The 15290-nt window shown below is 35.1% G+C and overlaps 1 protein-coding gene across 6 annotated transcripts in view; it reads right to left on the reverse strand.

Annotated features, from left to right (window-relative positions):
* The window catches only part of LOC124163358, a 106034-nt gene that overhangs the window by 74307 nt on the left and 16437 nt on the right, over positions 1-15290 (reverse strand). For 2 of the 6 annotated variants that reach the window (XM_046540220.1, XM_046540219.1), the window contains exon 6: positions 13374-14137. The exons of the other annotated variants lie outside the window; for them this stretch is intronic. In XM_046540220.1, the coding sequence (XP_046396176.1) occupies positions 13667-14137 (471 nt within the window). In that variant the 3' untranslated portion in view covers positions 13374-13666. Of the gene's footprint in view, positions 1-13373; positions 14138-15290 lie in introns of those variants that run through there. 6 annotated transcript variants of the gene reach the window in all.

Below are 15290 nucleotides of genomic sequence, written 5' to 3' on the forward strand. Positions count from 1 at the left end.
CTAACAAAGATGGCAAATGGCCGACTTAATAATCGTGGTACTCATTCCGAACTCACAACAGCATCTCCCTACGGTTTTCCAAAAATTCGCCCGTTTTTCTATAGAAATAAGTTCGCAAAATCATTTTATGAGTTTTATGAGATTTTATTTTTCCTCATTTATTGAATGTATTTCTTCACCACTAAGATTTAGGGTATGTTTGGGTATTTTTCTTGATTGCTGTTTCGTGAAAAAGTGCATAAGTTCCTCCGCAACAATTCGACAGTTGCAATGTCATTCAAAGGAAATGGGGGGGACTTAATTCATAATCTCACAGACAAAAATTAGCCATTCAATATTTGCATAAATTATTCACTATTGTTATAAAATTTATTCGTCCCATTTTTTTGTAGTTTTGAGGTTTTGGGCAAATTACTAAAACACTTTCTTTGCTTCGGTTTGTTATGAAAGATTCTCCAGGCTCAGGCACACGATAAACACAATGATTAATATTTATGTTATTAATAAGTATAAAAAGTGGGCCGTAGCCCTGATGAAATTTAAATAATAAAACGATACGATGGTCCAAGCTAAGTATTTCTTAAGCTTGACTAAAACCTAAAAATTACAAGGAAAGAAAATCAACAAAGGAGAATTAAAAAAACACCTAAAAGTTACAAGGAAAGAAAATCAAAAAAGGAAAATCAAATAAAACAAAAAAATATATAAATGCGATGGTGGTTGGCGTAACATGGTGAAACTCCTTCATGATGCACAAAGGTTAAGAAAAAGACCGCCCCTCTAACGCCTTCAAGGGTATAAATTCTATGTACTGATACTTTTAATTGCCAGATGATGATACGCTGTATCGAAACCGGTCGCAAATATATTTTATTTTGTGAAACAGCGAAGTCTTTTTCTTAACCTTTGTGCAAAAAATGTATAATTTAAGTCGTATATTTAAGATTATTTTTTGTCTCCGAGGGTGGTAATTAAATTCCAAGACCTGAGGATGACAATATAGCCGTCGACACTGAGGCGTGGAATTAATACACTCTTTCATTGGACAACCCTCATGCGTAATTGATCCTTTAACGTCAGGTATGCCGAATTCGGCACATACCTCGAGAACCATTTTTCCCAAGAAGCCAAGTAAGTTATTCCACTATTGTGACGCTTTCTGCGGGTTCGTATCTGCCGAAAGTAATAAGTTTTGCCACCAGGCAAGGAAAGGTAGGACTCCGACTTCGGTAGGAAAAAGTAGAAGCGAACCATGCTGAAGATCGTCTAAGTGCTGTGTTTTTTTTAATTTGTGGCTTTCGTAGGTAATTTTATCCGATTTTAATATTTATTTTGTAATCCCTATGGTATTCTTAAATGTAAAATATAATCTTGACATGTTCATGTTTCAGATTATTTGAAATTGAAGAAAGAACAAGTTTGTGACGAATTCGTCCCTCTGGGATAGTACGACAATACAGCAAGATTAAACAATAAATACTATCCAAAACTGATGTCGAATATTTCATAAATATACTTCATGATGTCATCGTATTTATGTAATTGAGAGTAAATAGCAGTTATATGGCTAAGTTCGAACATTTATACATGACATTCTTAGACATTTTTTACTCTAATGGCATTTCAGAAAATTAATCCCCTAACTTTTTATGGGGAAAGGAGGAGGGATGTTGTCCAAAATAAGATTGTGCCACCAGAAGATAGTGATGATCCTCGTGCTGGCAAAAGCTCGAGCGATGAAGATTAGAAATCAATCAATTAGATTAGCAATCTCGGATTCACCTGACTCGGAGAGTGCTCGAGACAGTTTTTCTGAAGATGGTACAGCACCAGAACTTCTCCCTATCAAGTCTCTGGGCAGAAAGGGAAAAACAACGATTGTCAGACTGGAAGGCCATTCGTGTTGTGGACAGTCCAAAAACTATTTCTTTTTCATCTGAAACTTGTGTGGCGAGTTGCCTACCTCCCGGCAAAGCCTAACTGCGACGAGGATGCCGAATGTGCCGAATTTGGCACAAACCTTAATTTTAATAATTTTTTTATGCGAGTCTTTTTTTTCAGTTTCCGAAGGTATCAATTAATTTTCTGCCCAAGTTCCACAACGGTTCGTCCTAGGCATCAAAAACTATAATTTCATGGGCTATATTTTCTCAATGAGTATTCTTATTCATAAATCGAGAAGCTTTGGGTATCATCATCATTAGTCAACAATCCTAAGATTGGTTTGACGCAGCTCTCCATTTCTCTCTCCTATCCGCTAATCTCTTCATAGCTACATATTTATTTTCTTTTACATCCTTTGTAACCTGTCCTATATAACTCATTCGGGGCCGTCCCTTGCCCTTTTTCCCTTCCACTTGTCCTTCAACGATTGTCTTCATCAGACCATCGTGCCTCAAAATGTGGCCAACTAAGTTGTCCCTTCTTCTGCTTAATGTTTTTAGGAGGCTTCTCTTTTCTCCTACTCTCCTTAGCACTTCCTGGTTACTCACACGGTCAATCCATTTTATCTTCATCATTCTTCGGTAGCACCACATTTCGAATGCTTCCACTCTTGACTTCTCTGCTGCTGTCAACGTCCAAGCCTCGCTTCCATAGAGAAACATACTCCATATGTAGCATCTGATGAATTGTTTCTTTACTTCTATGCTGGTATTTTCAGCTGTAAGAAGATTCTTCTTTTTGTAGAAAGCCCTCTTCGCCTGCGCTATTCTACTGTGTATTTCTTTCTTGCTCCGTCCATCGCTGGTAATTCGGCTTCCCAGGTAAGAGAACTCGTTCACCTCTTCAAGCATATGCTGTCCTAGGTTGATGTTTGTTTTAGCCTCCTCTCTTTTGCTGCAAACTAATATCTTAGTCTTCTTTTTGTTGATTTTCAGCTGATATCTGGCCATTGTCCTTTCCATGTTTGTCAACGTCTTCTTCAAATCCTTCTCTGTCTCGGCTATGACTGCTATGTCGAAGCTTTGGGCATAAAAAGAAATTCAACCATCATGCTCCAAGGAAGACTTGACTCAACATAACTCTAAAATTGGGGAAATACCAGCTATGGCGAAGATTTATAAACTCTTCCATTGACCAAACCTCATGAGAAATAAAATACATGCACCTATCACTCCGCCCACACACCTATCATTAGTCCTTATCAAATTTTTAAAATGCCTGTTGATGGTTTGAGGCGTTACTTTGTGGAATTTGTTCATATTGCATGAAAATCAAACTTTGTTTTTCCGCATAATATGATTTATGTGGAAAAACAAAGTTTCCACATAAATTTCCACAAATATTTCCACGTAAATCATATTATGAGGAAAAACAAGGTTTAATTTTCATTCAATTAACAATACCTGTCAATTATCATAGACTAATCATCCTTAGAATTGACTGATTATTTTTCATCTTGCGACTTGAAATGCATCAGCTAGTTCCCATCGGACCCACCTTTCTCGGAATAAGGGCTAATAATCGTCATGCATTCCGCTTACCACCCATTACCCTCTCGTGTTACCAACACCTTTTGTAATATCTCCCCCGACGTTTCCAACGTGCCCTTCCCCTCCATCCGGCAACTTCCGGGTTACCAGGATGACGTCACCGTGCCTACCTAACCTACTTTCCCCTCGGAAAATCGATAAAGGCCACCATTTTGCCGAAAAAAGGAAAGAAGGAAGGATGGCGTTGGGGGTTAGACAGCGGTGAAGCGGAAGGATAGAAACACGGTTAAAAGGGAGGGGCTGGACGAGACAAAGGGAGAGAAATCTGAATAACTTTTCGGGGGAATCGAAAGGCCTTTGACTTTCCAAACTGGCGACTAATCTCCATTTATTTTCTATCAAGTTTTTCTCTTTACCTGTGAATAACTTTTTAATTTATGCATAATTTGTAAATTAATTCTATGCATCTTTCAGTATACAATAGTTATTAAAACTGAGTTTTATTTTTCTCTTTCTTCTGACCTTTATACTTGATGTTGATCAGTGCTCGGAGTATTGGTCTTGAAGAACTTTAATGCAAATTTTTTCCATCTTTTCGGCATATTTATGCACCTTCAACAGGGCTATGAATGAATATGAGTACATAAAATTTCATACATGAAGGCGAAAAAGGTTATTACAATGTTTTATACAGCAATAAAAAAATTAAAATAATTCAGTGGTAAATTATAAAATATAAGAGAGGAAATATAAATTAATGAAATATGAGAGACGAAATTAATCAAAGCCTTATAAATTAATTTACGACTGCATTCCTTTTTATTTTTTACATCTGTATGATGTAATTATGCCATGAAATATGGTGCCTATTTAAATATACAAGTGAACAAAACAAAGTTTAATTTTTATATTTAAAAAAAACAGACAATTTAAGAAGAATTACATTATTTAATTTATCCTTGTACACACATTTGTTTACCTAGTGCATTAATTTTTATTATTATTACAGTACGCCAATGATGTTGAAAAAATTAAAATAGCAATGATTTCCATATAACCTGAGGTTTTGCTTTTTTGTTTTTTATTAACCCTCATGAAGGCGAATAAATTCATCCAAAAGTTGTCATTGCTCTGAATTACAAGAATTTTCATTTCCTGACCAGCACTCCAGAGAGGACAAAATATAGCTTTTTAAAGGTAAATGATAACATATTATTGTATTTTCTGGCAACTTTTGCGAGTTTCTCAATGAAGCACTCGGTGGTTAGATTTCTCAGATGACGCCGGCGGCAATTTACGAAAGGTATCATCATAATTTCTGACCACTGATATCCCGACCGTGACACCCACGAAAATGCGACATGATGCTATATTCGGTTCTTTTTAGCCTTCCAGGCCATTTTCCCGCTTAATATTAAATTGATTTTATGATATCGGGAATTTCCACTGAGATACAGCCACCCTCCTTTTGGCTATTTTTTCTGGCCTATGAAATATTCCTCTTTGAATTTTTCTTACCTATTTATTTCCCTGAATTCTAATTGTGCACTGTAGTTTTACACAACGTTGTCATCTAAACATCTCCTTTAACTAGTCGTCCATTACCTATCGCAAATAACCTATGTCAGACTGCGACCATTGGAACTATTCTATGCAAATTAATTTCGTTTTACTTCAAAGATCATTATCATTGACGCGATTCGATTTCAAGTATAGCATTAATTTTTCCGAAATTCAAAGCAAGGTGTATTTACGTGACTTCGTCTAATTTAAATGACTTTTACAGTGTAAAGAACTTAACAAATGCATACTGAAATAAAGAGATTAATTTTTCCAGCAGTACATGGCATTTTTCCCATGCCAGGATCATTAGAATTACGATCATGTATCAAAACTGTGATTATCAAACGCAGTTCCTAAAAAATGAAATGAAATACCCATTTTTTTCGATGAAGTATATTTATAGGAATTTATTTTGGAATGTTTATGATAATTTCCTTCGTTTCAGAGTGGAAACTCCTTAAACTCCTATTTCAGCATTTCACATATTTAACAGTCAAATATTTTAGTGCTTCAGATTATATCTTTGGTATGACAAAACATCGTGGAGGGCTATCTTATACTGTAATCACTACACGAAGCAGTATAGTATGAAGTGAAGTTTGGTTTCCAGAGGTATTAACCCGATTATAAATGCTCGATTCATGAAACTCAATTTAATATTAAATAGGAAAAATAAATACTTAAACTAGGAAGGTTTAAAACAGATATAATCCGGAATTTTTTAAAGGGCGATAATTCAATCAAAAATTAATTAACATGATACCACGACTCCTGCTATTACAGCAAAGAATTTTCAAAATGGAATTACAATGGTTACTGGTCTTAAACTTCTTATCAAAATTGAATCACGGGGATAAATTGCAGGAATAAGAAATGCCACGACGTGTAACTGCAAGGCCATCCTTCTCGACACTATAAAAAAAATAATATGATAAATCTCCAAGGCATTCAGCAAGACTTCAATAACGATATCTTTCGATAGCGACCCGTGGCTATATATTCCATCTATATTTATTTTGGCATTCGAATTTTCGTTTTGTTTTTAATTTCTTTTATGCGCAATGTGTGCCCACGCATTATACGACTCGTTTCGTTTATCTAACCTCCTTTCAAAATCTTTCGACTCTTACTCCAGCGGGTTTTTCGATATCGAAAAAAAATACGCATCCATCTCCTCTCGCATTTCAAAGCCAGTCTCGATAACATCTTACCGATAGGCACACACTGGCACTAGATGGCGTTTCCTTGATTTTCTGCTTCATATATCCAATATCTTTCACGCTATTATGACTCCTGCGACCGCAGCGCTCTAGTCTTTGGGTGGAAAATGAAAAGAGAGACGATATTGTTGAAAATATGCGCTGTTTCCAAGGATACTTACTAACTGGAATATATGGAGAGAAACTATTCTGAGTACATAATACAAGAAATATTTTATCCTTTATAACATTTTCATTGAAAAATAAAACTCAAATGACTGAATACCAGAGACAAATATTACATGAAGGACTTTTAAAACAATACATGTAAGCCAAATCGTCAAATATGTCTCTTGAATCCATGCCGCCGTGAAAGTATTCTGCAATAACATATAGACAATTTCCCATAGTTCTCTGCGGAATTATTGCGAAAGCAGAAGTAAAATATAAAAATAACTGAAAAAATATGAAATAATCATTCAGCTACAACGTTAGCATTTGTTGATACCAAATTGAAATCATGGAATTCGACAAACATTCAATAATAATGTAGATTGTTGAATTAGTACGGAAGTGTCTCTTCCTCAGGAAGGCAGTGATGATTAATATAATTGATTATAATAGTCTTTATTTCTTTCAGCATACGCGCATTAGCTCACAAATCTATTCAGTGGTATAAAAAACGCCTCCATCCCTGATTAGTATTTAGCTAAAAAATAATGGACTGAGAAATTAGACTTAAAGAACTTTTTAAACCGCATATTACTACGCCATGAGTTCATATAAAACCTAAAGTTTAGTATCCTAAATTAAATGTAAACTAAACATATAATAATGGGAATGATAACCATCAAATATAGGTATACTATAACGCAGTCTTTATAGTCCTCACATGTGAGAATTATAAAGACTGCGTTAGTTAAATAGCGAACTTAAAGCCAAGTAGCAAATCCAACGACAGAGCAGGGAAGGTGGGCTCTCTTGGGCTCAGCGGTCTCAGTTTTACGAATTATAATTCATGAAAGATACGAAAAGATGGACTCTTTTAGTATCTTTCATGAGTGAAATTTGTCGTCCCTTCGATGCGAAGGCCTCATTGTGTTGTTTTCTGGGTGATGGAGATAACAAATTAATAAAGTTTCATAATAACGGCCATTGGAGTTTATCTATTTGAATCCAACGACCTCATCTTATTCTTTTCTCTTCTTAACGACCTCTCCGTTGAAATACTACAATCGATTTCATTTAATATGAAAAAAATATTTAGTTGTTATCTCCATCGCCCAGAAAACAACACAATGAAGCTTTTACATCCAAGGGGTGACAAATAACTACGGATGATCACAAAAAGAACGTGATCTGAAAAACTAACACCAAAGCTTTTCATGCGAATGAGTAATTTTCATTGCTTTGGACGCTTTGCTCCCTCGTATTTTAGTATTCCCTATGGTTTAGTGGGAAAAAGTTATGAATACTAAATACAAGAATGAATTCGGCATTCGCAAAAAAATTGTTTCGAATTATTAAAATAAACACTTTCCTAAAAACGTTCATTCATGCGACTACATTAGCCATTATTTTTAATCAATTATTTTTTCCGTGAACAACTTTATAAGTGTCATTAACTCAAAATAAATGATTCAAAATGAATACATAAAATTTAAAAATGTATTTCACTTCATTTGAGACGTAAATTCTTTTAAAATACTTTAGAAATGCAGGCACATTGATGAATTGGATGTGAATTGCGAAAAAAAATAAGGAATCCAAAAGGTTTCCGATTTCAAGGCGATTCAGCCGCTACCAAGAAAATTCACAGACACTTTGATAGCCATATATCTTTCTTCCCAACACTATTTAAACGAAGAAATTTTAGATCCTAAAAGAGAAAATCGTTTAATCAGTGGTGAAAAGAGTTCCAGAAGCTTCCTTTGTAAATTATCTAAGTTTAATCCACGCTCGATAAACTGAAATGTACGGTTGGCAATGCAGTAGAGTCATTAAAGATTCGAGCAAGATATTCCAAGGACATGAGTGGTCCCTTTCAATCCTGAGAATCGATTAGTTTGAACTGTAGATTCATTCTTATTGAAATACTTCACACAAAATCCTTTCATTTTCTATTAAACAGTGACAAAAAGAGTAAGAAACCGATTTTTGCAACCTACAGTCTCCAAAATGATAAATTCCATAAGAATTTATTATCTATTATAAATCTAAAGTTCTAATAAAACTAATTTAACAGGTCAACATACGGATTAAAATTCAGATCTAGTCGTTACCCTATCTCAAAGCTGAAAAAAATACTCTGATGACTGAACCTTCAAAATGAAAATTTCATAAAGGGTTTCATTATTTATATGTCTTTTCTAGCATTACTCATAATATCCCACTTGTCTCTGCAAAAAAAATTTGATTCGCATTTTTGGACTTTTTCTTGCTTCTTCAGAAATCAGATTGTTGACTTTTAAACGATTGTACTTCCGATCAAACATTACCCGGAGATTATAAGAAATAAAATAAACGCATCACATTTAATTTCCTATACTGGTATTAATTTGTGTGAAATGTGCCAACCACGCCAAAATTGACACGATTTAAAGAAATGTTCGGACCTCGTAACGAGATAGATATAAATCACATTTCTGAGACGTTAAAGCTAGAACGATAAAATGAAGAAATAAGAGGATATTAAGTCATCATATAATTTCTTTGTTTTCTTTTTTTTCCTCGCAAAATCTTTCGTATCAAGTGGAGCCTTGTATTACAGAAATAATAAATTCACCTAACCTTTAAAGTACGTCAGAGTTCACGGTCAATATAATTTGACATTCCCTCACCTTCTACTATGACTGCTCTGAAAACGTTGCTCATTTATTTTGAAGTGAATTCATTCCTATGAAGTCGTGAGCCTTTATGTGGTAACGTGGCCAGTTGATACAGGTGGCGTGACAGTTAAAACATTCGATTGAATAAAAAAATATGACAATTGAAACTACGTTAAAGGGTCCCAAAAGAAGCAAGCATTTTCAAGGAATTTTTAAAAAATCTAAAATTCTGATCTTAATGGGTCCCAAAAGAATCAAGAAATTTCAAGAAATTAATTGAATTAAAATTTTTTGATAAGTTTACTTACGAAATTATTTTTAAATGTTTTAAAAATCAATAGAATCTATTCCGATTTTTTCTACGCGGTGAAGAATAACACAAGTATGCAGAGTTTGGTTGAATAGCAATAAAAAGTAACTGGCCTTCGTTACAGGTAGTCCAACTAATTTCTTATCGCTTGTAAGTGCCAAATTCTAATTTACAAAAGGCATAATTATGACTGGTTGCAAGTAGATAAATCCATACCACATTTTCTATGCGAGTAATGAAAATGATACCAAAAATAGAAAAGAGAGAGAGGAAGTTGATATTTACATATTATTTTTAATTACAGTTATAACACTCAATATATTAATATTTACAATATTATTAAAAAGCAGTATCCTTACCATATATCATTGGTATCAGAGTCACAAGTAATTTTTTTGGACAAAAATTAAGGATTTTTAAAATCTATCTACTTTTCTCCTATAGCAAATATCTCGAGGATATTGCACTATTTTGCCGCGGATCGGGATATGTTTGACGCATTATTCATTATAAATAACTAATGAATGCGTTTAACCAAAATTTCAAAGTGAAGCGATAGCATGGTTAATGCAAATCACCTTACACAACCACATAATGCATTTGGCCTCGGCTGGATGTTACAGGAGCCGTGAGAGAGAGTGAGAAAAGCATCCTTCAAAACTACTTGACTATGAAAAGAAAATTTCTATCTAGTATCTACTGATTCACAACACCTAAAAATGGCGTATTAGCATAACTTTTGTACAAAAAATTTCAAGTTTATCTTAAAACTAACCAAAATCAAAAAATATAGTTTCGTCCATTGAGAAACTAAAAAATATATCAACTATTGTGTACATCTAAATCGAGATCGACTCCACGATTAATGCGTGATTCGTCATGTGATATAGGGAATGTGTCTCTCATAAGTCCTCGTCACGACACGACACGTCACTTTACAAGAAGTTAAATTGCAGTGAACTGAGCTAAACGAATAATTACGAAGAAAGGGAATATATTTCAAGTAAAACTTACATTTTTTTTAAATTTAACGATCACCATCACTGGTCAACAATACTAAGATTGGTTTTTTTCAATCTTTTCACACGTACCTACGTATCTCTTCTATTTTACATCCTTCCTGCACAATATAATTTGTTAGAAGGTCTTTCTTTCGCAAAAAAGTAATTTTAACAAATATTCTACTTCGAGAACTTTTGAGAAATCAAATCGTATTTTTTAATGGTTAAATACGAGTATAAATAGGTGAAATTAAATCACCTAGTATTTGTGAAATCTAGGACGAATCAAAAATGTTTATCTTCAAAAAACCTATACACATGTCGACACCAATTTAGCCACATTAAAACTATAGGCCTTTGATAATGTAGCGATGACAATTTAAAATTATCTGAAATGCAATGGTTACCCGCCGGAAACTCAATTATTTCCCGAACCCTGCTAATGAGAGCACTCGGAAGTAAAATCACCTAACTTGGCCAGATGACCTAAATTTTTCCCCAGTTGGCGCAGTTTCAAGAGGTCATGTACACCACGTGGCAGCCGCAGTAATCGATGCATGATATCCATAGGGTAAAAAAAGTTCGATTCGACTATCAAATCACCATCAAGGGGATCTAGTATGGGGTCATTTTGACATGCGACTCCGAGTGAGAATAATGTGATGAAGAGTGACGGAAGAGGCACGATTTTTTCGGCGGTGCGCTATAATAAAATAAGTATAAATGTGATCATATTAATAATAAAACTTATTTTTCATGGTAAATAAAAAATAACTGCCAATAACAGTCGCCTCTCTCTTTGTGACTTATGATCACAGAGATTCAATACAGACGGTTTATACTTCGTTCAAAAACATTTGATGGCAGACAATAACTGAAACTCAGTGAACAGGTTTTGACTCTATTCCTATAATCCAAGCAATCTATGCACAATTTTTATCGATTCATTTACAGATACAATTAATTAAAAATAACTGTAAGATTTGCCAAATTTTCTTTCTGTTGACTTCCATTTTTACCCTGTGATTCACATCCTAATTCACCAAAAAAATATAACAAGAGAATTTATTTTGTGTGAAATGTCACCTTCACAACGAGCATAAATATGGAATTGTTTGTTCGTTACTTTAAAAGATATCGATCACGACAGCCATCTACCAAAAAAATAATGCATTTCTTTTTCCCCATCCTTTTACGGTTAAAAAAAAATATTTTTTTAGGCATAACTTGGATGATTTTTACCATCAATAAGCCATTACACGAAAAGTAATTGCAACAGATATTCTACTTCTAAGCACTTCTGAGAAATCGAATTTTTTAATCGCTAAATTTGAATAAACAAAGGTGATATTAAAGTACAGATTATTTATGATATCGATGAAGGAGAAAAAGTTTTTATCTTCAAATCCCTACATATCGACACCAATTTTGCCAATTAAAACTATTTATATACCTTTAAAATTGCGTTTAACTACATATAGTACATCGATCGTGCTGAAAAATAGTTTTTTACCTAGTTTAAGTTATTTTTACTTCGGAAAAGGTTCAAGAGAGATAGTGGATATGAAGCTAATATTGGGAGAACGTTGAGCCTTTAAGCTTCGAGTTACATATTTTTTTTGGTCCAGAAACCCGACTTCATCATGAAAGATCTTCATAGATTTTATTGCCATTTTACATTAATTGAGATTACTTTATTAATATTAAAAAATATTTAGTATAACCATTTAAGTTTTCAATTATTTTCGAAAAACAATAATGATGATAAGATGATAAAACTTCAACACATTTTAAAAAATACTAATTTATTCGAGGAAAATGTTGAGGAATAATGATTCGTGCATTACTCCTCCAAAGAAAGGCTTTTTACGCAAATGGATTCCACAAAAATCCCAGATTACGATTGAGCTAGCTCATATTGCATCGCTACTCGTCCCATCGATACATTTTCCGTCCCGTCTTCGCCAAGCCGGGATTTCCGAATCTAATTACTCGTCCGCCGTCTTTTGACGCGTTTCAATTTTCTCTCCCATAATTCTCATCTTATCCGTACGGTAATTGTATTTCCGTCAACTATCATCACTTGGAAGGGACGCTTTCTCTCTTTGTGACTTGCAATCGCTGAGTCTTAATACAGAAAGATTGAATTCACGACATTCGTTAAGAACTATTTGATGGTAGGCAGTAATTGCTACTCACAGTCAGTGAACTCAACTGAGCTGGGCGCCATCCCAGTAAACCCAGCATTCTATTTAAAAAATTTATCGATTAATTTACCAAGGAAAAGACGCCTAATTAACACCACTAACTGTTTCAACCCAATTTTATTCGATGAAATGAACTCGGTCTATATGGAGGCATGCCTTCACGGAGTTACCCAAAAGTGCATGCTTAAGCAAACATTCCACCAAGATATAAATCATTCGACTTTGCCGGCATTCGAACCTGTGTCTCCTGAATTCGCGCCAGGTATCCAACCGTTTTAGTCACAGTTTTCCACTTTTATGTCCAAGGCATTGGAACGCTAAGACACAGGGCGGACAAGAAAAGAAAAAAATTGAAAGAATTATCAGCAAAATATGTGTATAACGGAAGAATAAAGGCATTGGATTTTAAACATCATTTAAATAAAGTAAGACAAGGAATCTAATTCATTACTTTAAATGAATTAGTATCCATTTTACCTCTATTTACGCAACAAAACAAGCAATATTTGAAAATCGTTTCAAATATTAATATTTTCTTTATTAAAAAAGGGGAATATGTATTAATATGACTGCAAAAATGTTCATAATTTACTATAAACGAGTGGCACCTTTGTCAACACCCCAGAGAAAAATATTTCCGAGGTAAATTTGTCAATTCACTCAATTGCACTGAGGGCAATAGCAGAGTTTCCAGTAGAAACGTGTAAGGAGCAAATTCTCACTCTGCTGGAGGACAGAGGGTGTTTCAATGAAACACTGTTTCATCCAACGTATCTGGAAGACGTTAAGTCATTTAACAGGATTTAAGGTTTGAAAATAAAACAATGAATCTTAACGTGAATATATGCTTTAATATCAACTTTCATAATACAATAAGTTTCAAAAAACGAGCTCACAATGTGAGCACCCAGCACCCATTATTTTGCGGATATTGCCTTTTCCCGACACTGTAAAACCACATAACATCCTAACACAGCCATCCATCACGAAAATAAACTAAACAAGAAGCTAGTTCACGAACACATGAAAGCCTTGTGCTCACGGTAACCAAAGATACTGATATTTCTTGCACAACCAAAACGAAGCAGTGAAATGCAACTTCTCCTTCGCCGAACATCATCCATTTACTTCTGAGAGTGTTCGTAGAAGACCTTTTCGATCATGAACATGAGCTCCGACTTTTCCCTCTCGTTCTTGACGTTTCTCAGGCGACAGGCGACGTACTTGCCGAAGGCGCCTTCCGCATCTTCGGGCGCCACCAGATTGGACAGCGTGCCCATGGCGCCGGCCGCTGCCGTCAGTAAGGAAGCGGCCGGTGCGCTTTCACCGGTCCGGTCCGGCACGATGGCCGGTTCCTGACGCGACGGGCCGGGAGCAATGTGGATCGGCTCGGCCTGTTGCGATCCTCCTGGTGCAGTCCGGTAGAGTACGTCAGGCGGTGGCGGAAAGTGTGTGGCCGGGACCCGGTAGGGCGGCTGGGGTGCGATCGGTAAAGGCGAGGGGTATTCCTCCTTCATTGCTTCGGTGGAAGGCATTGCCCTGTCCTCATCGTGGATGTCTTCCTCCCATTCCTGATGGTTCAGAAGGCTGCTCTCCTAAAGGGCCACAGGATAAGGAGAAATAAAATAAGGGTCTAATTCATGCCCCTAGTTTTAGGGAAAAAATGTTGTCTTTTACATTTTTTTAAATTTTATTTTACTACATTTTTCCCCTAAAATTAGAAAGAAAAATAGATTTAACCATAAAAATTAGAAAATGAGGGGATCAGGTTCAAATCCCGGGTGATGCCTTCAAACAATTCCAAATAGAATCCTCGCAGTATATATCTCCGAGAAACGGCCCCCCCCCCCCACCCCATTTTAATTTTCACTCACCTATGACTTAATCTAGGGTTAACTCTACCATCACCTACAGAAAAAACTAATACGTCACCGTATTTAAGTTACATAACTTGATAATATAGCAATATTTACTGAGTAGGTAACTTTTAATTGGGGATGACCTAACTTTTCCCGTCATTGCCCTACATTCTGCAGTGCTTTGACCTCGTTTGAAGTTATGTCATCTGGTCCCACCCTTCTTCCTCTTTTTCCCCGATATGCCTTCAACTTGTTAGGGCAGACCGCGGTCAAGGATTTCATTTTTACAGGAAAAGTTCATTCCATCAATAAATTCACCTTTAATGCTTCAGGGATATTTCGCAGAATATAATTATAAATTCCTATTTCATCAAAAAATCCATGACTTAACGTGAAATATTTTATTTTTTTAATAATATAATAAAGAAACAACATGTCCTTAAAAATTTTTGGGGTAACCGAAAGCGCCCATAGCTACAATTTATTGGTGAAGATGGATATGAAAATTAAAATATAACGCGATGATCGATTTATGATGTATACCTATCTAACGGAGAGATAGCGCAGTCGTTCACAGCACGACATCAACAAACTCTTGGCAAAATACTTGTCCAGCGACATGATTTCAAACTTCACCAAAAAACTTTAAATGTATATCCTAAGCACAAAATACTCACTATGTGTTCAAACTAATATTAAAAATGACTTGAGGTTTCAAAAGATACTGGTTCTTTCACGATTGATACATCTTAATTCTAATTTTATAAAGAAAATTAAAATACCCTAATATTTTTGCACGAAAATTTCGACAAGGTCAACCCACATGAAAATAATAAATGCACTTGTATCACACGTAAGCCGCAGCTAATACTTCACTGCCCATTGGGCA

The sequence above is a fragment of the Ischnura elegans genome, chromosome 8 (genome assembly GCF_921293095.1).
Source record: "Ischnura elegans chromosome 8, ioIscEleg1.1, whole genome shotgun sequence".
NCBI lineage: Eukaryota > Metazoa > Arthropoda > Insecta > Odonata > Coenagrionidae > Ischnura > Ischnura elegans.